This window comes from Anastrepha ludens, chromosome 6 (assembly GCF_028408465.1).
Source record: "Anastrepha ludens isolate Willacy chromosome 6, idAnaLude1.1, whole genome shotgun sequence".
Lineage (NCBI taxonomy): Eukaryota > Metazoa > Arthropoda > Insecta > Diptera > Tephritidae > Anastrepha > Anastrepha ludens.
In genome coordinates this window covers 39,112,763-39,138,802 of record NC_071502.1, presented here as the reverse complement: position 1 = coordinate 39,138,802, position 26,040 = coordinate 39,112,763, and the positions used below count along the sequence as shown (strand labels likewise).

Sequence of the window (26,040 nt, the reverse complement as noted above, 5' to 3'; positions counted from 1 at the left end):
GTGGATTGATGGTGGGATGACGGAGGGACGATGACAATAACTACAGGAACAGCAATGGCAACGGTAACGAATCTGTTGATGTTGGGCGTTGGGTGCTGACGTTGCTGTTGCTGTTGCCGTTGCCGTTGACGAAGGCTACGATGTACAGCAGTGAACTGCAAAGAGCGAAGAGCGCGTGCAAATAGCAATTGGCGTTTACCGTCGATGTTGTTGGCGTTGAGCGTTAACTATGCTTTCAGAATATGTACACACATTTCTACCTTCATTTTCGCTTAAATTGTGGGCGGCTGATAAGTCGCCTCTGACCGTCAAGAGTGCGGACGAAAATGGATAAATGTGTAAGTGTGTGAATTCGTGGGTGTGCGTGTGTGTGCGTGTGTGTATAGATTTATGCACATAACGGTTTGTATATATTTGTTAGGGAAAGCTCAAGAGAGTAGATACAAATATTGATCCACATATGTACACGCTTATACATACATACAAATGTACATGCACATTGTCCTTCGAAACAAAGAATAACAGAAGCGATTTAATTGATCCACCGAAGATCTTCGGAGCCGATTCATGGTTAAATCCCACAATCAAAGGCAGAGATTGTACTTGCACAAACTTTTTCAGATTTTCAACGTTGAATTCGCCCTCGAACACCGAAGGCTTAAAGAGCAATACAGAACCGTCTTTAGTTTCATATTTGGCGAAAAGCTCATCGATGCTGCAGACACCGAATAAGAAATTAATCAGAGCGTTGGCTGCCGAAATTAGAGTTTTGACTTTATCAAGTTTTTGTCTTTGAAAAAGCCGACAATGGCGATTTCATTAGTTTTCAAAAATTCTTCAAGTTCTTTGCTGGGATTAAGCTCCTTGGCTGGTGGACCGGCCTTGTTAACCCATGAAACGATATCCTCTGATTGACCTCTACCGCTGTATTCCACCGGGGTGTCGTCACGGAAGAGCATCAGTGTGGGATAACCGTGCACCTGGAATTTCTTACGCAAACCACTCTCAAGAGTAGCATCGATTTGGGCCAATTTTATGGATGACTTCTGTTTCTCTTAATTTCTTAGCGGCTTTGGCGTATTCGGGAGCAAGCGCCTTGCAAGTACTCCATCTTCGATTTTAACTTCTTCATTAGCGTAAGTACCCGTTGCAGTGATAGCCACAAATAGCAGCGAACAAATTAAGAACTTCTTGCTTTGGTTTATGATTTCTTAACTTTATCTGGTTTACTTCAAATATTTCTCGCTTCTTTCGAATAAAAAAACGAAGCCCAATGAAATCAAACACTTCGAATTCAGTGTTTAATCTAAATGAAGTGAAGTAAAGTGATAGCGAAAGGACGTACGGAGTTTCGCTCTGGTTTTACTCGACCCAGAATCGAAATCTTCACAGCGAATAATAATAAACTGTGCGATATCACACCCCTGAAAGAATATTCTGCCGATCACAGACAAAGCGCTACCGTTTTCGCCACTCGCGAGTGTAAAACTTGCTTTTTTCTTCGGTTATTTAGAGCGCTCAAGTCAGCTACTGTGAAAATAACAATAATTGCAAAAAAGCAGTAAAATTAGCACAGGGAGTGAAAGAGTGGGAGAGAAGTGGAATAACAGAAAATCCGAGTTTTTTCCCCACCAACCAAATCAATTTTGAAGGATAGCTTGCTATTGGCTGTAAAGAACAACAAAAACACTGTCCTTAAAAAGGTAGCAATGCTGACTCAGCATATGTTAAAGTCCCGCGACCAATCAGGCAGGAGAATGTACCAAAGTCGTAAAGCAGAAACGTGTGAAAAGCAAGCCTACACTGCCCGACGCCATATTTGTTAAGAAATCAGGAGATCTTTCCTATGCAGATATTCTCCAAATCATGAAAAATGAAGAGACTCTAAAAGGCTTAAGTTCGATGGTACGAAAAATCCGAAAAACGGCTCAGGGACATTTGTTATTTAAACTTAGGGAGTCTTCTTAGGCAAATACCTCTAAACTTCAAGCTGCTGTGGGGCGAGTATAAGTGGAAAAGCAGATGTGAAAAAACTTACAGAGCTCATACAGTTGGAAGTCCGCGAAATTGATGAGGTTACAACTCATGATGGAATCTGTCTAGCCGTTAAGGGAACAGATACCTGTAAAATTTTGAAAAAGAAAAAAAATTTTTTTCATAAAATGTTAACATAATTCTTTAAGAATATGTCAAAAAAATTTTAGAACGTAAATTTAAGTATTTCTTATATTATAGATCGACAACCGTGACAACTCTATTCTTTGCGTTCCAGCGCTGGGAGAGGTATAGTTACGTTGTATTCAAACTTTAGACGCGTTTTTCTCAAAACTATTTTTTCGAATTGGCGTACACGATAACTCGAAGGCTTATTGACCGATCTCCCTGAAATTTTTATGATATTTCTTTCTAAGTGAATTTTCAATTTTTCGAAGAAATAATTTTTTCGAAGCAAAAATAGTAGGAAAATTCGCCCCAAAACTCATTGTTTTTAAGCATTTTAATCCGCGATATTTTTTCCATTTTTGTTTAATTCATATAGAAATTATGACATTAATAAACAAAAAAATGTTTGGTTTTTTGTATTCAGGTCACTGACGCCGATGCTACAATGCCCGCCGATTGATAAGCCGCGCTGCGACCTTCATGAAAGAATTGAGTTTACATCCGCCATTTTAAATGATTAAAGTAAAAAAAAAAATGTTTATATTATTTTAATGTATAAATAAACTGTATGCCAATTTAAAAAAATATATACAATATATATTGGCTTCTTCATTTTAAATAATTTTAATGAAAATCAGGGAAAATATGGCCGTTTACAGGTATCTGCCCCCTTAATGGCCTCCTCGATCATAGCGTAAAGCATACGGTGGCACCCAAACAGCTTCTGTGACACTACCCGGGGACTGCGCGATTTAATAAGCATCGGGAGAATACGTATAGGTAGGGTTGTTTGTCGTATACGAGTAAAAATTCAACCTCAACGATGCTTCAAATGCCACACTTCCAGAAATTGTACGAGCAATGACGAAAAATGTTATCGAGAACATTCACCACATATATAATATATTCTTCACATGCTCACGCTTCCGTTCTGCAAAAGAAAACCTTCATAGAATCTTTGGAGAATCTTCTTCGTGCATCATTTGCTGCGCTCGAAGAAAAAGTGGAATGTGGCATGCGACTTAGTGGCCAAAATTATGAAAGCGATGAGGCTTCCGGAAAGACTGACACAGCTGCGGCGACTAATCGCCCTTCCCCTTCGCCAAGTAATACTTGACGGTAGTCCCGCGGCGAAAAGTGATGGAAATAAACAGGCTCAGACGGGTTTCAGAAGGTCACTTGAGGGTAGCGCGGTACCACAACGCCCATAAAAGAAACAAAAACAAACCAATAAACTTGTGTATATACCCGTATATCCAAATGTAGATACAGACAGAAAAACTTATATAGTATATGCATACATATACACACGTAGATACATCTGAGCAAAAATTATTCCATGCTTATAAGGACATACAATGGACATGTACACACATACATATGTTCACGGCGGCCGCACCCTTCTATTTGTGGTGCACGTCTTGATGTTCTTCCACACATGCAGGGACCTACAGTTTCAAGCTGATTCCGAACGGCAGATATTTTTTTATGAAGAGCTTTTTCATGGTAGAAATACACTCGGAGGTTTGCCATTGTCTGCCATATAAAAACATGTTTGCCAACTCCTTGCGCCGCCATATACCCCCAGACCATCACACCTCCCCCGCCATGCTTCACAGTTGGAAGAAGATTTTCTTTTTCAAGCGCAGTAACGCTCTTACGCCACACTAGTTTTCTTCCTTTAATGCCAAATATGCAGTATTTGATTTCATCCGAAAATAGAAGACGTTCCTAAAATTCTGGAGGCTTGTTAACATATTCGTTTGCAAAATCCATGCGTTTTTTCTGTTGATTTCGGTTATGTACTGTGCTACACGTCCGCGATACCCATCTTTTTTTAAGTATTTTACGTACAGTAGCGTCGTGCACATGATTGCCAAAATAATTTGAAATGTTTTTACATATTTGAGAAGCCGTAATTCGAGGATTATTTTTCACTGATTGCAATATGGTTCGTTTTTCACGTACGGTCAGCTTGCTAGGTCAACCATAACGTGGCTTTGACACTATTGAACCAGTTGTATGTTTTTGCAGAGAAGAGTGATTTCTTCCTATAATTTGCCCAATTTCGCGGAAAGATTTGCCTCCATTTCTACGTTTCAGGATAGTTTTTCTCTCGCCAACACTAATTTCCTTAATTTTCAGAGTCATCGCTATTTCTTATACACAAAAACTTATAAAATAACCCCAAAGTAATGTAGTCACAGCAAAATCAATTACAAACTAAAATAAAACCGTTGTTGGGTATGAATATGCCACTGCATACTGCGAGGAATCCCTATTTTTATGTATACGGAAACTTTTTCTGCTTCGTTGAAGTTTTTTTTCCTTTATTTGTTTAAAGATGTAGCTAGGAAAAAATATATAGAAATTATAGAAAAATTGCTGACTAAACGTCTTTATAAAGGTTGGCTAAGTTTCAAGGGCCGGTGTTGATTTTGAATAAAATACAATTTTTTTAGGAAATTATTGTCATTTTTCTTTATTATGATAATATGGGTATAGCTCAATTACGTGTGGAACAAAATATTGGCCAAAAGGTCGCCGCGGCCTCGGCGGCACACCTCCATCCGGTGGTCCAACTTGTCGATGACGCTGAAGCATAATTGAGGTTCTATGCCGTTAATGTGCCGAATTATCTCATCCTTTAGCTCTTGAATTGTTGCTGGCTTATCGACGTACACCTTTTCTTTCAAATAACCTCAAAGAAAGAAGTCCAATGATGTCAAATCACATGATCTTGGCGGCCAATTGACATCGCCGCGGCGTGCGATTATTCGGCCATCAAATTTTTCGCGCAAAAGAGCCATTGTTTCGTTAGCTGTGTGACAAGTAGCCCCGTCCTGTTGAAACCACATATCGTCCACATCCATGTCTTCCAATTCAGGCCATAAAAAGTTCGTTATCATCTCACGATAGCGAACACTATTTACAGTAACTGCCTGACCGGCATCATTTTGGAAAAAATACGGCCCAATGATTTCGCCGGCCCATAAACCGCACCGAACAGTCACACTTTGTGGATGCATTGGTTTTTCGGCAATCACTCTTGGATTATCAATCGCCCAAATGCAGCAATTCTGCTTATTGACGAATCCACTGAGGTGAAAATGTGCCTCAACAAAAAATCACGTAGTGCGCGATATGCATTTTGATTTGAACGCCCGTTTTCATAGTAAGTCTGAATAACTTTAACGCGTTGCTCGATTGTGTATCTTTCCATGGTTTAAATTGAAATAGTCTGAAATTGAAAAATGTCAAATGAAATGCAGAAAAAAAACTTGAAGTTTAGGTGTGGTTCACATTCAACATCGGCCCTTGAAATTTAAGCATATAAAAATGAATGTTTGTCTGTATGTCCTCGATGAACTCAAAAACTACTGGACCGATTATTATAAAAATTGGTATATATATGGGGAAGGTTTGTAGAATATGGTCATTGCTGCCACTCGCCACCAGGTGGCGCTGCAGAGTAGCAACTTCTGCCAGGTTCAACCGATTTTTTTCAAAATAAACTAAATCAATAAAATGGTTTAGAATGAATTGAATATTTGTGTACTGATTTTTCTTTAAAGTTATTTTTCTTAAATTTATTTTAGTTGTTGGCGTAGCAACGCGCGGCGGGTACAGCTAGTTTCTCATAAAATTTGACAATGTATTAGTTTTTTTTACAATGCATTTCTTAATATGTTTCTTTCATTTCTTTGTGTACGAATACTTTTTCTGGCAAGTGTATATACATACATACATTCATATGCGCCTTGTCTATTGCAGCATCACATTTAATAATATATGTAGATTTTACATAATCTCACGCGATTAAATAATCCTTTCAAGGATCCTACTACACCGACCTTCTCACCGAAGATCCGAGAATAATCGGATCACCTAAGCAACATCAATAAAGATGAACACATATTGGCCTGCGCTTATGTGCGTGTATATGAGTGTGCATATAACTTTGGTCGATTCGGTTGAGTTTTTCGTCAAATTAACTTTTTGCGTCGGCTGCAGTGAGAACTTTACACGTTCACTTTATTGCAATTGATTTTTTCAGCTATTTTGAATGGTGGAAATGCTTTGGAATGTTTGCTACCAACCTTTGGATCTGTTAACAAAACATTAGTTTCAGGGCTGAAGTAGAAAACCAACGAGCGAAGCATGGGAACCAACTCGTCTAAGGTCTTGAATCACAACTTTTAGGTTACCCTAAAATCTCCACCATTTGTCTATCAGAAAGTGCGGCTAGCTACTTAGAAATTTCCATACATTCGAAGAATTTAGAAATATTAGTTACTAGCAAACCCGGCCCGCTTCGCTGGGCACACTAAAATAGAATAGATATGGTTTAGAACAGAAAAGATATGGTTTTCATATTATTTATTTCTTTATTCTCATACTATTTATTTATTTATTCAATACCACGTTTTGGTCTCTATCTCGAGACCCTAGTCACGGAGCGGCATGAAAAATACTCTGAACTAAAGCATTCACCAACAGCTTCCATTTGATACCCATATTGAACATACACATCCGAAGGTTACCTGAGTCCACGTTTTGACCTATATCTCGAGACCCCTGTCACGGAGCGGCATGAAAAATACTCTGAACTAAAGCATTCACCAACAGCTTCAATTTGATATCCATATTGTACAAACACATTCTAAGGTCCACGTGTTGGTCTCTATCTCGAGGCCCTAGTCACGGAGCGGCATGAAAACTACTCTGTACTAAAGCTTTCACCAACAGCTTCCATTTGATACCCATATTGTACATACACATCCGAAGGTTACCCGGGTCCACGTGTTGGTCTCTATCTCGAGGCCCTAGACACGGAGCGGCATGAAAACTACTCTGTACTAAAGCTTTCACCAACAGCTTCCATTTGATACCCATATTGTACATACACATCCGAAGGTTACCCGGGCCCACGTTTTGACCTATATCTCGAGACCCCAGTCTCGGAGCGGCATGAAAAATACTCTGTACTAAAGCATTCACCAACAGCTTCAATTTGATATTCATATTGTACAAACACATTCTAGGGCCCACGTTTTGGTCTCTATCTCGAGACCCTAGTCACCGAGCGGCATGAAAAATACTCTGAACTAAAGCATTCACCAACAGCTTTCATTTGATACCCATATTGTATATACACATCCGAAGGTTACCCGGGTCCACGTTTTGACCATTTTCCCGGCAATTATTCGAATTTTTCTCACCTTTTAAACCTTCCCTAGACCTCCACGAATAATTCAAGACCAAGATAAGATAAATCCGTTCAGCCATTCTCGAGTTATAAGCGAACATAGGGACAGATTTTCACATTTATATATAGATATAGATTTTAAAAATTAGGTGATAGTTGGATCTCTCAATACCTACTAAATAATTGGCAAACTACTTTTTGAATATATTTTGTCTCATTAAAAATAATAAACTCTAAGGATTGGTGTTCACTGTCACATGCTTTATAAGTTGTTTTGTTTTTTGAGTGACGGTTAATTGAATGCTAAGTACTTAAAATAAACAATTTGTAAAAAATTCTAGAAAATACAATCTTGGTCAAAAGTATTAGGATTGGGTGCCTTATTAATGAGTTTTTCGTTTTAAAAAGTGAAGTAATGATCTTTTATTAATAAATCACTACAAATAAATGGAATTAGTGATAAGACCATTAATATTTAGTAGAACCACCCTTTGATTTGATAACAGCAACAATCCTCTGGCGCATGCTGCGTACAAACTTTGCACATTCGGCTGTACTTATGGTGCTCCACTAGTGAATTAAAGCATTTTTCAGGGCAGTTTGCGATGTTATGCTGTGCCCATGTATCTTACGTTTTAAAATAGTCCACATGTGCTCCAAAAAAGTTATTGCCTCTCAACCAATGCATTGAAGTCGCTGATTTAAATTCTTAAATTTACTTATCTACATATGAGGTGTGTTAAAAAAGTATCGCAAATTTTGTGTTTTTTCAAAAATTATTTATTTATTCATTAATATCTATTTTGTCCCCTTCAAAGTAATCCCCATGAGATATTATGCACTTGTGCCAACGTTTTTTCCAGTCTTCGAAGCACTGCAAAAAATAATTTTTTTATCTTGTTCAGCTCCTTCGATGCCGTCTTTATCTCGTCAATCTTAGCGTAGCGTCGTCCTTTCATGGGCCTCTTCAGTTTCGGGAACAAAAAAAGTCACAGGGAGCTAGATCTGGGGAATACGTTGGCTGTGGCATCATTAGTGTGTTGTTTTTGGCCAAAAAGTCGCGATCAAGCAACGATGTATTGTTCTTCCACAAATCCGGGCGTTTCTGCCTCTGGCGGATTGCTTCGCGCAAATTGCGCATAACTTGCACGTAATATTCCTTATTATACTTGTACATTCGACTGAACTTGGGGTGCTTTTTTCGGTCTTGGTTCGTGCGGCAGCTTCCACTGAGATGATTGAGCTTAGGTTTCCATGTCAACCATGAACCCACGATTCGTCACCAGTTATGACCCTCTGGAGCAAATTTGGGTCGTCGCGGACAGAGCCCAACATCTCATTAGCAATGCTCACGCGATGCTGCTTTTGGTCGAAATTGAGCAATTTTGGTACGAATTTTCCAGCGACCCGTCTCATGCCCAAATCATTGAAAAAAAATCGAATGGCACGAGCCAATCGATATGTCTAGGTCCTCAGCAACTTCTCCAACGGTGATTCGACGATTGGCCAATACTACTTTCTTCACTTCATCAATTTTTTCGTCTGTTGTTGAAGTGCTCGGGCGTTCGACATGCTTTTCGTCGTTCACATCTTCTCGGCCTTCGGGGAACATTTTGTACCACCGATAAACGTTGCTTTGGTCCAAAGTACAATAGCTTCTCCGTATAACACAGTCAACATTTGGAATACATCCGCGCACTTAATTTCGTTTTTCACGCAAATATGGATACAGGTTCTTTGATCCATCTTTTTGAATAGGTAAAAATCGAAGACGAGCCGAAACACATGCAAGCAAAGCAGCTGTCAACAATTAACTGAACATTTAAAATGGCCGGCATGATTGAGAGACATGAATGAGTACCAACATATCACCACAAGAAAATCGAAATTCGAATATACGTAACCTGCGAAAATTCAGAATTCGCGATACTTTTTGAACACACCTCGTACATATCTAAGTTAGTGTCGCCGAAAATGCGCGTTAACGAACGCGAAAGTACAGTTTCTAAAACATTTATGTACTTTTGAGTGTCCATGCGACCTTCGCATATGAACATTTCGTAGCCATACAACCCCCAAATCATAATGCTGTGTGTGTACCTCGCAATATGGATGGTATTCCTCGGCAACCCGTTGCCTCACGAACGTCACACCAGGTGTTCCAAATACCTCTGGGAAAGAAAGGAAATCGTTTTATAAAAATTTTGTTATTTTACTCGATTTTACACAGCTTTGTTGTGGATATTTTAAAATATATAAACTCCGCCTCACTCGAAATTCGATTCATCAGACCACAAAACATTCGACCAATCTTCCTCCGTTAAAATGTTGATATAGGAGAGCCCATTTTAAACATTTTTCCGATTTTTGTCTGCAAATTTCTTCCGACAGGGCAGAAGAGGAGTTTTTACGCTCCTTGAGAGACTCAGGAATCAGTTTTCGGTCTTCTTGTACACTAGTGAGGCGTTTTCTTCCACTTTTGATTTATTATGGTGGGATTTTGTCTCCCCAAATCGCTTAATAGCAGATTGAACTGCGCACTGCGAACATCCCACCAAATCGGCAATCTCAATCTGAGAGTTCTCTTCGTCACTTAAAACTTGGATTCTCAATCTTTTGTCGTAACAAAGCTCACTTTGTTTAGTCATTTCGATAAAAAGAAATCATTTATATCCGCTTGATAATTTTGCACTAAAGATTATTCACACATTGACTACCAAATTTAAAGCGCCAAAATATTTTAGGTATACCTTTAAAAATGCAACTTTTTAGACTTTACGCACACTTTACAATTTATTGTTTTAATCAAAGATTTAACATTTTGGTAGCCACATTTGAAATTACTCGTATTTTGGAGTGGAGTGCCTAATAATTTTATTCCATTATAAACTGTTCATTAAAATATTTGTTTTATTTTTATCATTTAACATTTTAGTAACAACTTTGCGACAATACCATGACCCGAAAGCCCTATGAGTCATACTTGGAAGACATTGCCCAACTTATAACAATACGTGATGAAGACAGACCAATCTATACAAAGGATTTTGATATCATACGAGATCACGTTTTGAATGGAATGAAGAATGTTGATGGTGTATTTAAAAAGATGTATCAAGGGACAAGTCTTTTTGGTAAGTAAGCGATTTCAAAATTGCATTATGACTCTAAAATCTACTATATACGTATATGTGTATGTACATATTTATACAAAGTATGTTATGCATATAAGAACAATGCGCTATACACCATCACGAATATTTCCTCGCGTCAAAGGAAAGTACCTCCAGCAGGTATATTCTATATGCTAGCCTGTTTTTTTTTTTACCGGTACTGATGCCTGCCGTAGCACCTAAAACAAGCGCAAAGGAAATGTTTCTTCATGCTCTATAAGTAATAATTAGTTCAAGGGAAAATACAGATGTAGCATATTTTAGGGAGTACTAATAAGTGCTCAGTTGGTATAGACACACTTTGCGTAACTTAACTTAATATTTTGCCTAAACTCTTAACTGTTGCATTAGAGCTGTGTTAGGCAATACTTAGATTTAATTTAGTCTTGATAGAAATTTAAGGTGCTAGCCCAATGCAGACTGGCTTTGACTGCTCCACATGTTTTGCTTGGCTCTGAAAACTTGCATGACCGAATGGGCGCTTTAACGCAGTCAGATGATTCGTAAAAGGAAACAGAGCTTCAATAACACATAATACATTGTTGAATAATGATGTTAACTAGAATACATATTGCGATTGCGATAGACGTCAATCCCGCCAACGACGAAAGCTTTGGGTGCGCGAATTATTTTTGTCACCAGCTCATGCATCAACAGTTGGGGTGGTTGCAAAAGTAATAGAAATAGATTCCAGCTCGTTCATTCACCAAAAAGTTATTCTTGGGCGCGCTATCACATAAAATGAGAGAGTTTCGCATCTAGTCATGTATGCCTCAGCTTTCCAGCTAAAATTGCATAAACAAAGTAGGCCTAACAAAGTCGAACCAAACTACATTGGTACCCAAAAGAATAGTATAATAAATAACTAGAGATCGGATTTTTATGCAAATTGAATATTTTATTATGATGAGTTTCTACCTAGGTGCGAACTTCATGTGATGTTAAACAAAAATATGCACTTGCATAAGAGTCCGATGTCTTTACATAACACATGGACTGAAAAGTCCAGGTCCTCACACATAGATGGCACTAGTTTTATATCATTCACCTCTTTTTCAGTTAGTACTAACCTTAAAAAGACAGCTGTTAAAATTTCATGATAGTCTATTCATTAGTTGGCGAGTTATTGTGCTAAGAGTGACGCTACTTTTGTTGTTTTCAAAACAAAGAATCCAAAAGAGTTTCGTGTTTTAATTTTAACCTGCTTCTTGATGGGGAAAAATACCGTTCAAACGAAGCAATGGCTGGAAAAGTGTCATGGGGACTCAGGTTCATCAGAAACAACAATAAAACGTTGGGTTGTGTTGGTGTTATGCGAAAAAAATCAACCAATGACACATCGTTGCCATCTGAACAACGACTGATTTGATGAGTGTGTGAATATGTGTGAAGTGATTGTGCAAATTTCGGCTGGCGATAAAATTGTATTAGTGATGTGCGAGAAAAAAAAAATCAGCACAGTCTTCGCTCATGTTGCTTCGTTGCCATCTGAACAAGGATTGATTGGACGAGTGTGCGAATATATGTGAAATGATCGTGCGATATTCGGCTGAATATCCCAAGTGACGTGGCGGCCGAAGTTCCCCTCACAATTTCAATTTTCACAATTTTTCACCACAGCTTTTCATTACTAGATTCAAATGTATTCTCCTCAAGCACCCCGTTCCTTATCTATTCCAGATGTTATCGAAAAGATAAGAGGGCTTGCTATGGCGGAATTTCTCAAGGCTTCAAGCAGTAATGAGTAGAAAACGGATATTGTGATGACTTGTGATATGCAAGGAAGAAGGATAGAAGGTAACTTTCGTAGGGTAGTAACAATATTTACATGTATAGTACTTTGTTTTTGTGATTTGGTGGTTGCATGTCAATATTCCGATAAGAATGTTAACAAATAAACAAGAAGCAGGTCACTTTGACATTCAAGTCACTAAATAGCAGGAACAAAAAAAGAAAATCAGATAAGCTGCTATACCGAAATCATCTTGTGTGGATTCACCTTCAAACGGTGGAATCGAAACGATATTAATAGATGCCGTTTCTAATTGAGTGGTTGCTACTGCAAACATTAACAGATTTCATTTAAGGAATGTATGTACATACATATGTATAGATAATACATGCATACACACATATGTATATAGGACATGTAGAAACACCCAGTCGGAAATGGTCATTTATAGTCATGTGCCCAGACAGGGGTAAAAAAAAATTTAAAGAAATTCCTAATTTGTGCATAGAATTGATGGTAGTTGTGAAAAAATCTACGCAGTTCAACAATCGACGTCACAATAAGCATTTATTTATACGTATTAAGAAAATATGAGTTAAAGTTCACGAACAGCAAATATTAAGAGATTTGGTACATCTAATAAAAAATAACTTGGAAAGCATGCCTTCGTTTTCCTATTAGTTGGCAATTACACAAGCGCTCAAATGGAACTATTCTTTCATCAAGGATGCATGCTTGCGTTCCAGCTGTAAGATGCATATGCATACCATCTTGAATATATGTATTCAGAAAATTCAAAATACAAGTTTATTTCTCAAAAATGATATTATCGCCTTTAAAGTACTCCCCATCAACTGCAAACGCTCTCTCCGTAGCGGTTTTTGACTCGATCAAAAAGGAAAAAATCGCAGAAAGCCATATCAGGCGAACCCGATGACTGTTGGATGGTATTCATTTTGTTCTTGGTCAAAAATTCACGGATAATGATGGCACTGTGAGACGGTGCGTCATCATAGTACAAAAGCCACATATTGTTTTTCCACAAATCCCTTCTTTTTTGGCGAATTGCTTCACGTGAACGTCTCATAATGCCCACATTATAGTATTTATTAACTGTCTGACCTTCTGGCAAAAATTCGTGGTGTTCAATACCGTTGTAATTTACAAAATCCGTGAGCATCGCTTTCGTTTTTGACTGAAAACGACGTGGGTTTTCGGCCTTGGTTTATTCCGAGCTCTTCGCTCACTCGCCTGATGTCTGGATTGCGTGTCGTACTCATAAAGCCACGTCTCATCTCCAGTAATAGCGCATTTGATGAATGTTGGGTCTGATTCAGCCTTAGAAATCTTGCCTTTGGCGATAACAAGGCGGTTCCTTTTTTATGTGAATTGCAGGTTCTTTGAGACCAAATTTGCAGCAACACGTCCCAAACCTTAATGATTTGGGTCCTACAATGTCCTGAGCGAATCATTAAACAATGTTCAAGTCCTCTGTCAGCTTTTGTGTGTGTTTGTTAATTTGCGGTTATTTATCAACTTTTCTTTCACTTTATTGGTGTTTTCAGCGAAAAATTTAATACAAACTCGTTGTTGCAAATTCAAATCCATTTTTAAAACTGAAAAATCGAGAACACATGCATTTTTGCAATTGTCAAGCAATGGCGATAAAATTTTGGTAGGAATGTTAATCACAGCTGTAGCAATCTAACAAAAAAAAAACAGAACACAAATCAGCGGTCTTAGAGTGGCACCTGGCGGTTTTTCCGGGGGCTTTTTGATCAAGGTGCTATACCTACGTCTTAAAAGTTATACGCACATGACGAATTTTCCGTCTGGGTATTTACGAATATATCTATGTATGTCCAAATTTTATATATTCACATTTACTACTACAGGAAGTTACGCCAACAACGTGCGCATAAAATATCCCAATGAGTTCGACGTCATATTTATATTGGGTATCCCTCATTCATCTAATATTGTTGTGAATAGGGATGCTTATAGTCCCGGATATGTAAATTTGGATTTAGAGGAAGTTATGGAGCATTTACAAGATGCGAAAGGTTATGCCGAGGTTTACGATTGTTTTAATGAACTTATCGATGAAGATGATTGCTTGTTGCGCAAGAGTTTTCAGATTTGGCTTAAGAAGGTTGTATTGAGTTGTTTGAAAACATACGGAAATGAAATTCGTGGTCACCAGGGAGATTTATATACCTTAATGTATTCAAAGCGTGGATTGGCGCATACGATCTATGCTAAGTGTACTGCTCGTTCAATTTCCATTGATTTAATTCCTGGTATTTCCTTTGGAAAAGCTGAGTGGATGAAAGTTAGCAAACGTCATAGAAAAATGTTCGGAGATACAAAATGGTATGCTGTTCCAAAGCCACCTGTCCGTCTCTTTCATACAAAATGTGCATTTATGATTTGCAACCCTAAAGTGGAACGAAAACTTTTGCTGGGAAGGCAAAATCTAAAGGTTGTTTTTCGGCTCTTGAAGTCTCTACGCGATAAATACGGCATGAAACGCCTCAAAAGTTATTTCATAACCACAGCTTTCCTTTGGGAAGTTGAAAAACAAAAAAAAAGTTTTTGGAATAATCCACTACATATTTTACTAGAGCACGTAAGTATATAAATGTGTAGGTATTTACAGGGTCCGGCACTCGAAGTGTAACCAATTAAATATGTAGGCCATAAATTTAGTTTGGAAAATAACTTTTATTCAATTCAAAGTATACAATTTGTGAAAATAATACAAAATTAAGAATAAATTTACTTTTGCTCGATATGACCACCTTTTACCTTGACTATGGCTTTGAGACGGTCCAGAAACGAATTGCAAGCTGCCCGAATCAGCGCCGCGACATTGGTGAATCTTTTAGTTCGGCTCTTGCTCTCCAATATGGTCCAAAGAGAATAATCCATCGGATTCGCGTTTGGTGAATTTGACAGTCATTGTGTGGATGTTATGAATTTCGGAACGTTGAGTTTTAGCCATTCTTGGTTCACTCGAGACGGTGGCGAGTCCTGTTGAAACGTCCATAGTCTGCCACCGAAATGTTTGTTTGCCCACCGCTACAAAGCAACCTTCAGGATACTTTTCCGATAATATTTCGTATTTACCTTGACGCCAGGCTCAATGAAAACGATTGGAGAGCGTCCATCTGCGGTTATAGCGGCCCAAACCGTTACCTGTGGCGGGTGCTGCCTCCTGGTGGTCAGTCAATGACTCAAACTCTCGTATGAACGGTCGGTCAAATAAACCCTATCGTTTTGGCCGTTTACAAATTGCTCAATTTGAAAATTTTTTTCGTCACAAAACACAATGTTCGGAAAATGACCGCTTTCGACCAAGCGAAGCAACACCTTCGCTCTCTCAAGTTTGACTTGTTACTGCTTTGGTGTGAGATTGTGCGCCTTTTGGATCATGTAAGGCTTGACTTTGTGATCATTTTTCAGTATGCGTTGGATGCTACGGTCAGATATTTTCAGTTCTTTCGCCATTTGATTGACACTTCGTCGGGGATTTCGCTCAAGTCGCTTCTTCACTTTTTGTACCATTTCACGTGACGTTGCAGCCTTTGGATGACCACATCTATGAAGTTTCGCGATGCCACCAGTATCATTGTAACGAGTAATCCTGCGATAAACAAAAACTTGATTTACTTTAAGGGGCTCGAGCTCACGAACATTCGCTGGTTGTGATTTTCCAGCCAAATATAATGCAATTACGTTTCAAATCCATTCTTTTTTCGTGTTTACTCTCGGCAAAATGCTTCCGCGCGCTTGTAAGCAATACTCTGGACTGTCATTTAGCCAACTAACAGACAGCTGATGCCCGTGCATCAGCTGCACGAGCGGTCTGAAGTTGGTTACACTTCGAGTGCCGGACCCTGTAGTATATGTGAATCATATATACCTATGTAGGTATATGTACACCTGTGGTCAAAATAATAAAAGCGCGACGAATTATTATGTTTTAACAATCATGTTTTTTATGCATTTTTTTTATATTTTTATAAAAGTACAATATATTGCATTCAACAACGAACCCCGTATAACTCAATACTCAAAACTGTGTACAAAATTCACAAAAACTTAGCAACTTCTATGCTGGTTATGCAGTTTGATACCCATTAGTACCTGTATAACAAAGTATAAGTTTGAAGTGGTTCAGAAATCGAAACATGTGTCTTATAAGAAGAAAATTCTCAACATCGTATGCAAAAAAATTTGTCAAAAATCAGTGCAATTTTTGAGCGACTTCAAACTTATTTTACTAAAATTTAATGGTCTAAAAGTTCAAAATGTTGATGTAATGTTTTTTAATTTGTTAAATATTAGTTTTGTGAGTTTTTTTACAAAGTTTGGAGCTTTTAGTTATAGGGTACAAAAAACATTTAAACAAAAATTATACACAAGAAAAATGTTTAAACTTAGTATTTCGTCGCGCTCCTGATTTTTTTATTTTAGTTTTAGTTTGTAGTTGATTTTAATTATTTTCAAATAATTCTCAAGCGAGATCTAATTCATTTTAGAAAATTGTACGTTTTTTACCAAGACGCATTTATTAAAGGTGGTGGCATTAGACCAACAACAATGTTTTGTACGTTTGATTGGCACGGCAAAGTATTGGAAAAGTAGAAAACAAAAAATTAATTCGCCTTGCTTTATTCTGTGCTGACTGCCACATGAACACAGCGAAAAAAAAAAAACACCAGTCTAACGGTTAGACGCGATAGAAGTGAAACCTTCCGTAAAACAAACTGAGAGAGAATAAGACGAAAGCAGCATTAGGAGCAAGATAATTATAGGTTCATTATAATATTGCTATAAAGTTCATATTTTATTTTCTTCATTTTATTATTATTCATCCTCAATGTTTTCAATTTCAACAAATGATACGAGTGGCTTATGATAGCTAAAATATGATACAAATGCTTTGGTTTCGATGTTGTCAACATGTCTTTGAAATACCGCGTCAATGGTTGTTTTTGATCGTGTTGTCGATTCAGTGCGATTGTTACACATTTTTAAATTGAATGTTGTATTGAGAACGTCAATTAAAGGAACCGCTGTGTCCAATGCAAAATTTACGTTAAAATCGCCACTTAAAATCATTGGAACTTTATTGTAACCTTTTCTAAGTATCCGCGATACTTCTGGTGTATATTTTATTAAATTTTCGTGAATGAATTCCGTGATGCTATTTATTGATTTTTTTTTTCTGTCGATATTCACGACACTTTTCTGCATTATTTTTCGGCATAATTGCGGTAAATATTTAAAAATGAAAATATTTACGAATATAAAAATACACACGCGGTTGCTATTATGAGCGTCCCCAGCAAAACCTGCGTGACCGAAACTCTAACACAATTACATTTTTTTGAATGTTACAAACACATATGCTCGCAGGTTTTGCTGGGGCGTGACCGAAACTCTAACACAATTACACATATGCACTCGTATTTGTTTGAAAATCGACTTTTTTTTTTGGTTCTCCGTCACCTTTGGAAAATGTGTAAACAGTAAGCAAACTTTATTCATATATTTTTCCTCATTTTTGCATCAGTAAAATTAAACAAACGCCGTAGCCGAATGGGTTGGTGCGTGACTACTATTCAGAATTCACAGAGAGAACGTCAGTTCGAATCTCGGTGAAAACACCAAAATTAAGGAAAACTATTTTTCTAATAGCGCTCACCCCTCAGCAGGCAATGGCAAAACACCGAGTGTATTTCTGCCATGAAAAAAAGCTCCCCATAAACATATCATAAAATAAAAAAATAAAATAACTGTATAAAAAAAATTTTTTTCTTGTGATTCGAACCAAGGATTTTGGATCGGAAGCTCACATTGCTAGCCGCTCGGCTATCGCGCCATGCTGTCGGCGCTGGTCTAAAAGTTATTTAGTTCGTCGCTACGTGTATATGTAATATTCGTAGCCAAGAGTGTCGCTTTTTTCGTTTCACTTTTTCTCAAATCACTCCCAACGATTCTAAAGAAGTTTTCACTTCAAAAACAAATCAGCTGATTTACCAACACAACCTTTAATAATTAATTAATTCGCCTTGTTTTCTACTTATCAAATGCCAGAAGTGTCATCATCGAATTGTGATAGCTGTCATAACAAAACAATGCTAAAAAGTAACTCAAACTTGAAATCGTTGCACTACTGACTTATATCGAGTAACGGCTAATAATATCGAAAAAGTTATTTACCTAACATATGTACATATCCCATAGGGTCTTTTTTAATATATTTTCATGAAAATGGTGTATTTAAAAATATATTATTGAATTTTCGGCATACAATTTTTTTAGGAAATTGTTTATAAAGAAAAAAGAGTTTATTTTAGTGACACTCTTTGTTATTATATTCAGATGCTGGAGTCTTTGGCTGATAGTTTCGCTGAAGGTTGTTTGCCTTTTTATTGGGACCGAAAAAACAACCTATTGAATAACTTGGACGATGAGGAAATTGATGACTACGCCGAAAAACTTAAACGTGCCTATGAAACATTAAGGCAGTATAAATTCGAGCCGAACCTTACATATAAGCGATGCCGAACTCATTTCGAGGTTTGTAAAAAAATAAACATTTAGTACATATGTACATGCATACAGTATTGGCCAAAAGTATAGCGCCTCCCTAGTGCGTTTTTTGTGATTGCAGATTTTTTCAAAACAATGAATTAAGGATTCTATTTTTGTTTATACATATATTCACTTTTAATAAAATAGGATACTTGTGACCAATTTTTTTCATATCAAAAGTTTAGCGTAAAATAGTAGTCAAAAATTCAATGGACGAACACCACCCTCAATGTATTTTTATAAATATAATATTATGTGGCGTCATTGCAAACATAAGGGGCCACTTAACGGAACTTCTCACAACCTTAGCTAACCTAACTTCATTTTCTTCGTGGTATTAGAATAGTAAAAATGGCAAGTAACACGTATTTCACAGATTTTAAAGACAAAACAATCAATGATTGGAAAATGGCTTAACTCGACAAAAAATACAGTTTGTCAAGAATATCTTTGCATAGATTTTCAGATTCCATACCATTTGCAAAAAAACCCAAATAATGAAATTCGCGGAAAATAACTGCATTTTTTGTTGTTTTCATCAGTTATGCAACGATTTTTTTGATACTTTTTAAATAGAGAAAACATCTTTTTTGTTTTTGTTTTTGTAATGTGTGTGATTATTTAATAATAACTTACGTTACGTTAATATAATAATTTCCGTTCTCTGGTTTTGATGGCCTGTTGCTGATACTCAGCTGCTTAGCTGCCGCAATATTGCAGAAATTATTTCGCGCCGAACGTGTTGTTTAAAAACATGGAAATAGGGATCAATAGCTTAGTTTCATTTGAACTCAATTTTGCGCTAAAAGCAATCCATGAACAATATTAAACTGCAAAGTAGTATTCATTAAATAAAAACTTATCTTCTTTCGTTTCAATTCCGCATCGTAAACTTTTATATTGCGGATGAATAGTTTGTGATGAGCATCAGATTGCCAACATTTTCCTGACAAAACGCGTGGTGCTGGCATTGTTGCAGAACGTGATGACATCACATAAGAAATAACACTGCCGAATTTATTACAGCTCGAACACACTCTAACTTATTTATAGTTTAATTTGTCAATTTGCCAGTGGGTTTTCTAAAACTAAGTCTAAAAATTATTCCTTCCAAGGACTTAAAGATGCAAATCCATTAGTCCTAAATGAGTATCTGTTTGTCTTTTAATCTTGATATGAATATGTACAGTCTGTGTCAGAAAAAAGAAACCACGATTGTTCGTGAAGCATAAAAGACATGTATTTAAAATTTTTTTACATGAAAGTATGTACAAAACTACGACTCGCAATTACTCAATAAGACGTATAGTCTCCATCGTTGGAGTATATCCTGGAATCTTCTCGATATGCTTTGAACCAGGTTTTCTGCTTAGTTCGGCAACAAAGAGGACCAGATTTTACGAACTTGACGCACGAGTTGCTTTAAATCATGGACTGGCCTTCCGGCAAGATGCGGAAGTTCATAGTTCCGAACACATTTTCAATGGGATTGGCGTCTGGGGACTGGAAAGACCAGTCCAATACTGTGACGCCATTTTCTTGTTTTGTTGTTTCTCAATGTGTTTTTCTGAGAGCAATGATTTTGATAATGTGGGACGGTATTCGCCTCCTTCAGTCGACGTTCGATGGTGTTGATACTCACATCTTTTGCCTGACAGAACTGATCGTGCTTGACGTTTGTGATTACGCTTAAAAATTGGACGATCGCTTTATCCTGGACGAATAGGAATATTACTGTCGTTAATTTTATTCTTACATTAATACCTTTAAAAAAGTAGTTATATTTGCATTTTGTATCCCAATAAATGAAAGTTCCGCATATAAATATTTTAAGTATTGTGCAATCTTTACATTGCAGTATGTTACAACATTATGATATTATTGTTAGTATTTTGTAACTAATCTCAATTGTTTTCTCTTTCATTTAGCTTCCTTAAAAATACGGATCTAGTACGAGTTTTGGTTCTTCACACAATTCACACATACAATTATTACTCATAATTATTATTTAGATATGTAGGTAGAGGTTACATACAATACATACGTAGGTTTGAATGTGAAAAATAAAAATATGAAGTGTTGTTTTTATTAATAAAATATATACATGTATGACTTTCATAACACAAGTGGTAACAAGCCGAGTTCTTACAAGGTGGTATCATTGGTATAAAAACAAAATTTACATGGATTTGGTGATTTGAAGGACAAAATTAGCTGATTATTGTCTACTAATCAGACATTAACATTCAAACTACAAAAACCAAAAAAAAGTGCATGCAGCGGAGTACACAGAACAGAAGTGAAACTTTCAAGGCAGACAAAGAAAGAGGGAGAGACCTGAGAGAGAATGAGAGAGAGAGAGAGAGAGAGAAAGGATATATATCTAAATAAGTTCAGAACATTTGCAGAGAATAGAAATAGACAAAATTTACAAAAAACGGAGAAGGATCGATCGGTGTAGGTAAACGCCGGACACAAACCGTGCCAACAATGCGCACTACTCCGAGCGTTTATCACCCGCACAAGTGCAGCGATTCCAGGACCGCAGCAACGGCACAAATTACCGCAAGGCAGTACCAATAAATCCGACGCCGAAATGGATAGCACTTTATAGTACGCACAAGCTCTAGTCAGGAAGCGAAAATAAGCGCCAAAAAGTAGGCACCAAAAACGCCAAAAAAATTGAGATCAAAAACTGCCCCAAACAGTAGGCACCAAAAATATATTTTCTACAAGTTTGCACCAACAAACAAGTGCCAAAAAGGAGGCAGTGTTATTTCTCACTAGAAATTAGCAACCACAAGGAAAAATAGCCTAAAGTGTATCTAAGATATATAGAAGGTATAGCTCTCTCTCTCTCCTTTTCCTCTAAGTTATATCTTTTTTTTTCTCGTGGAACGAAAATGCCCAAAACGTTGCATGGTCTTGAAATTTTACCCTCCATTCTCGCTCGTTCATCGACGCCTAAGAAGTTTCACTTCAAAAATCAAAAAACAATCGGCTATTCTAACAACATTACTATATAGGAATTCGCCTCGAATGGCAAATTGACGTTTTCGATGGGGTCCTGAGCTTGCCAAAATTGGGCTGTGAGAGATATGTACACGGAGAATGTAGAGAATACAGAAAGTAGTTCCTTCCGAAAAACCCTACATTGTTCTTTGTGAATTTGACAATTGAGTGACGTCAGTACAGAATGTAAACAAATTTTGTAAGCAATTGTGTATGTAAGAAATATATTATATCCTTTACACTCAATTGCTCTTTCTCTTTTTTTCGTACGTTTACTTTCTGTACTGACGTGACGGCCCATAGGAACATTGTACAGCAGTACAAGTATACAAAATTTTCCCAGTTTTTTTGGTAAGTACCCTAAGTGTGAGTTTGATCGTGTGGGTGCTAGGTATTTTCGCTTAACCGTATTGGCGGGGTTCCTATGATAAATTAGAAATTTGATGGAAACATTAAAAACAATAGAATATCGACAAAAAAAATCAAATAATATTTTTGACTTGGAAAATTTACAATAACAAATACTTTTAATTTATTTCTTAGCTATAATAATGTTTTTTTAATGAGACATTACATTACAACATTTTTTAGACTTTTTGATACGATTTTCTATGAAATTAAATCATTTAATATGCAACCATGTTACATAAAAGAACGTTTTGAGATCAAGTGATCGCAGCTGTGGACATTTTTTGACGACCTTGAAAGTTAAGGAAGGCGCAATCTTGTATTCAATCTTGCTTGCGTAAATTGAATTTTTCACAATCAAACAAGCAAATTGCGAAAACAAAATACATATAAATGTCGGTATTGCTCTAGCGAAGCCACCTTCTTTGAATTCGCCTAATATCACTTATAATACGTTCACATATAAGTAGATTATCTACTTTTTCGTGCGTAACTTCCAATCTGTAATTAAAAAGCGAGGTTACCTATACACAATTTTTCTGAGATTATGAAATAATAGTACTTTTAATACTTTAATAGTACTTATAATACTTTTTTACATACAACTGTGTCACGATAGTTATTTTTACGAGTGTAAGGAGAAACGTCAAGGTAAAAACTAAATAAAATGCACGCCGGCAAGTATAAGAAGTTTGTAGACATAATTCTAATAAAATTTTATTTAGATATTATTAATTATGCATTCATATAACAAAAAAATGGCGCTACACCCTTTTTGGGTGTTTGGCCGAGCTCCTCCTATTTGTGGTGTGCGTCTTGATGCTGTTCCACAAATGGAGGGACCTACAGTTTTAAGCCGATTCCGAACGGCAGATATTTTTTATGAAGAGCTTTTTCATGGCAGAAATACACTCGGAGGTTTGCCATTGCCTGCCTAGGGGCGACCGCTATTAGAAAAATATTTTTCTTAAGTTTGGTGTTTCACCGAGATTCGAACCAACGTTCTCTCTGTGAATTCCGAATGGTAATCACGCACCAACCCATTCGGCCACGGCGGCTGCTTACTACTTATTATAAAATGTAATATCGAAATTCGCATGCGTATTGCTGCCATAATTTTTTGAATCCCCAGTAAACGTCATTTATGGATTTTCTTCAACATTTTATTACTAACAGCCAATTGCGCAATTAAATTAGCTTTCCTTGTTTTTTCTTCACTTTGTTAATAATAATTAAACAAACCAAAAATATCGAAATATTCTGCCAAAGCAATTTCTATGAAGAAAAATCTTTCAAGTATTGTTAATTTGCAAGTAATCTGCCATATTTGAACAGGTAGATTCATTTTGTGGATTTATTGCTAATAACTGCATATGTGAAGGTACTTTTAAATTCTAGGTTGTTTGAATATACAGCTTTAAATCCAACTGAACTGTAAGTTGCTTAAAAATTTACTGCGAAATTCCTAAAAAATTAACCTATAAATGTTGAAATGTCGCGACCCCATTTATTTTTCCGACACTATACATAAATATATAAATTTCAACGATATTTACGGTGCTTACGTGAAGTTTTCTTATGGTGAAAAGTGGTAGGCATTGGAAAAGAGGGCGTAGCTCCTCCCAGACTAACTGAAACATTCATATAGAATGTCATACTTAAGACGAAAAGCATCAGGTATTCGAAAAGAGGGCGTGGCACCTCTTATAAAAATTTTAAATCGCATATCGTGCTGCTTAAATTTATTACTTCACCGATTTTGTTCCATACACCATTTTTAGAAACTGTATCTACATATGTATTTTGTATTAGGTAAATCATAAAGTGCTGAATATTTTCCAACTCATTCACACAAATTTTCATCATGACATATATTCCGACAGATAAAAATCACATCAGTCAAAACAAAAATATCGTTGGGCAGAAACCTAAACGTAACGACTTAAAAGAAAGTGTTGAAAATCTATATTATTAGTGTGTGGCAGCTCTACTGTTACAAAAGAATTTTACCGTTTTTGCCGATTGTCATTTAAATTTCACATGTTTTCAGTATTACGCACTATGTTAAGTATAATTTTGGTTAATTTATTAAAAATCAAAAAAAATCTGCCAATCGAATGTGAAAATATATTAAAGTTATAAAAGCTCAGCGCCGACTCTTCAAAATGGCGATGTTTGATAAGCATTTGAGAAACATTACGAATGCGATTTCAGTAGAAGTAGAGACTAGAAGTTATTTGGAAAAAGATTTCGAATTGATACGAATTTATCTAATGAGCATATTGCAAAACGATCCAATAATAGGTCCTATGCTCATAGAAAATTCGAAATATCAAGGTGAGGGCTGATAAAAATCCTGTCTTGTATTTATGTACATATGTTTATTTGTAAATTTCAGCCAGTAATTTCAATTGTTCGATAGTACTGGATTTTTCTCGTTTCATGCCTCTTGGTGTCGTTCAAACACCATACCCATCCTTTATTAAAATTGCCCAGCGTGGACGCAACAGAATAATTGGCATACATGATTTACCATTTCTTGGTAATGGTGGAAATATTGCCGGCGGCAATGTAACGCATATGGTAAAAGGTTTAATTGCACAAGGCTTAGATTTTAGTGGATATTTTGTGCGTGGTCATATGGGCGATATTTACGAATTGGAATTGATGGATGAAACAAAAAACTTGAAGCACAGTTATATTGACTGTGATAATGAATGGCAAAATAACTACATTATACTAAATGCCACCACTGAAGAAATTACAATGAAAATACGTTTCCGTGTATTACTAAAAATTTGTGCCAGCAACAAACCCGCAATGCCACATCCAACGCATTATTTAAAAATGGTTTGGTTAGCTGCAGCAGACGTTCAGTATATGGAATACTTTTCATTGTGTGCGCCCTCAACTGAACGCGAATTGGCATCATCTCCGTCGTATTTGCTTGCAATGCGATTATTAGTTTCACTGATAAAACGCAGTAAACTACACACATTAAAGAAAAGTCACGTGGAATCGATTAGCTATGAGTCGATTTATTCGAAAGAAAAGGCAGGATCAGATAAATCTAAGGAGACTGTGATTGATGTTCTAATTGCTGTGAGTGCGTATGTACGATTATACATTTGTATCTCGAATGAAAGCAGAAAATAGCTTTTTATTAAGCATATTTTTCCTCCTTATTTCATTTCAACACATATTGGTGATAATCTACATGGTTGGGTTACAAGATTTGTTTTTTGTTTTTAGATTTTACAACGTATGATAGAGTATCTCGGCAAGAATCGGTTTCCATATTATTGGAACACTAATGAGAATCTGGTACTTCTATTAAAAAATTATGCAAATAGATTATATACGTGCAATCGTTTGACGAATTTGTTGGAGCATATACGTGAAATGCGACAAAACCAAGAAGTATCCTATGAAGAAATTGAATTATTCTTCGGTAGTTTTAATTTACATTAAAAAATTTCATTTCTAATTTTATGTATTTTCAGGTGTACAGGTAAATTCGCATTTATACAATGTCGACGATTTCGGAATTTACAGAAGTTTCATCAAACATTCATAAATGACTTTACAAATAAAACTGAATTATTCAATTGATCTGAACATTCATATCGTCCCCTTTGTGTTAACCTCGTATCTACAAAATCATAATTTTCAGTAAATCGATAAAAATGTTTACGAGTTACTTAACTTCTATGAAAAGTTATAACTTATTTGATACG

At 36.5% G+C, this 26,040-nt stretch overlaps 2 protein-coding genes and 1 pseudogene across 8 annotated transcripts in view; 2 read left to right on the top strand and 1 right to left on the bottom strand.

Annotated features, from left to right (window-relative positions):
- Nucleotides 1-21,036, top strand: part of LOC128868792 (cyclic GMP-AMP synthase-like receptor 1) — a 46,017-nt gene extending 24,981 nt beyond the window's left edge. For 5 of the 7 annotated variants that reach the window (XM_054111306.1, XM_054111304.1, XM_054111302.1 and 2 more), the window contains 4 exons: nt 10,308-10,506; nt 14,173-14,906; nt 18,671-18,868; nt 20,812-21,018. In XM_054111306.1, coding sequence (XP_053967281.1) covers nt 10,329-10,506; nt 14,173-14,906; nt 18,671-18,868; nt 20,812-20,820 — 1,119 coding nt within the window. In that variant the 5' untranslated portion in view covers nt 10,308-10,328 and the 3' untranslated portion in view covers nt 20,821-21,018. Of the gene's footprint in view, nt 1-10,307; nt 10,507-14,172; nt 14,907-18,670; nt 18,869-20,811 lie in introns of all 7 variants that reach the window. The other 2 variants (XM_054111301.1, XM_054111307.1) reach the window with 2 other exon arrangements.
- On the bottom strand, nt 380-9,429 carry LOC128867017 (protein disulfide-isomerase-like; annotated as a pseudogene).
- Nucleotides 21,037-24,326: 3,290 nt separating the features above from the next.
- On the top strand, nt 24,327-25,886 carry LOC128867357 (uncharacterized). The gene is made up of 4 exons (XM_054108506.1): nt 24,327-24,640; nt 24,702-25,405; nt 25,556-25,754; nt 25,807-25,886. Exons 1-4 carry the CDS (start codon nt 24,469-24,471, stop codon nt 25,878-25,880), a joined length of 1,149 nt encoding a protein of 382 aa, XP_053964481.1. The 5' UTR covers nt 24,327-24,468; the 3' UTR covers nt 25,881-25,886.
- The last annotated feature ends 154 nt before the right edge of the window (nt 25,887-26,040 follow it).

Bases quoted from the DNA above. Each gene is read 5' to 3' on its own strand.
- LOC128867357 (XM_054108506.1), top strand. From the start codon at position 24,469: ATGGCGATGTTTGATAAGCATTTGAGAAACATTACGAATGCGATTTCA. The intron at 24,641-24,701 runs GTGAGGGCTGAT...TGTAAATTTCAG, and splicing joins AGAAAATTCGAAATATCAAG to CCAGTAATTTCAATTGTTCG. The intron at 25,755-25,806 runs GTAGTTTTAATT...ATGTATTTTCAG, and splicing joins AGAAATTGAATTATTCTTCG to GTGTACAGGTAAATTCGCAT.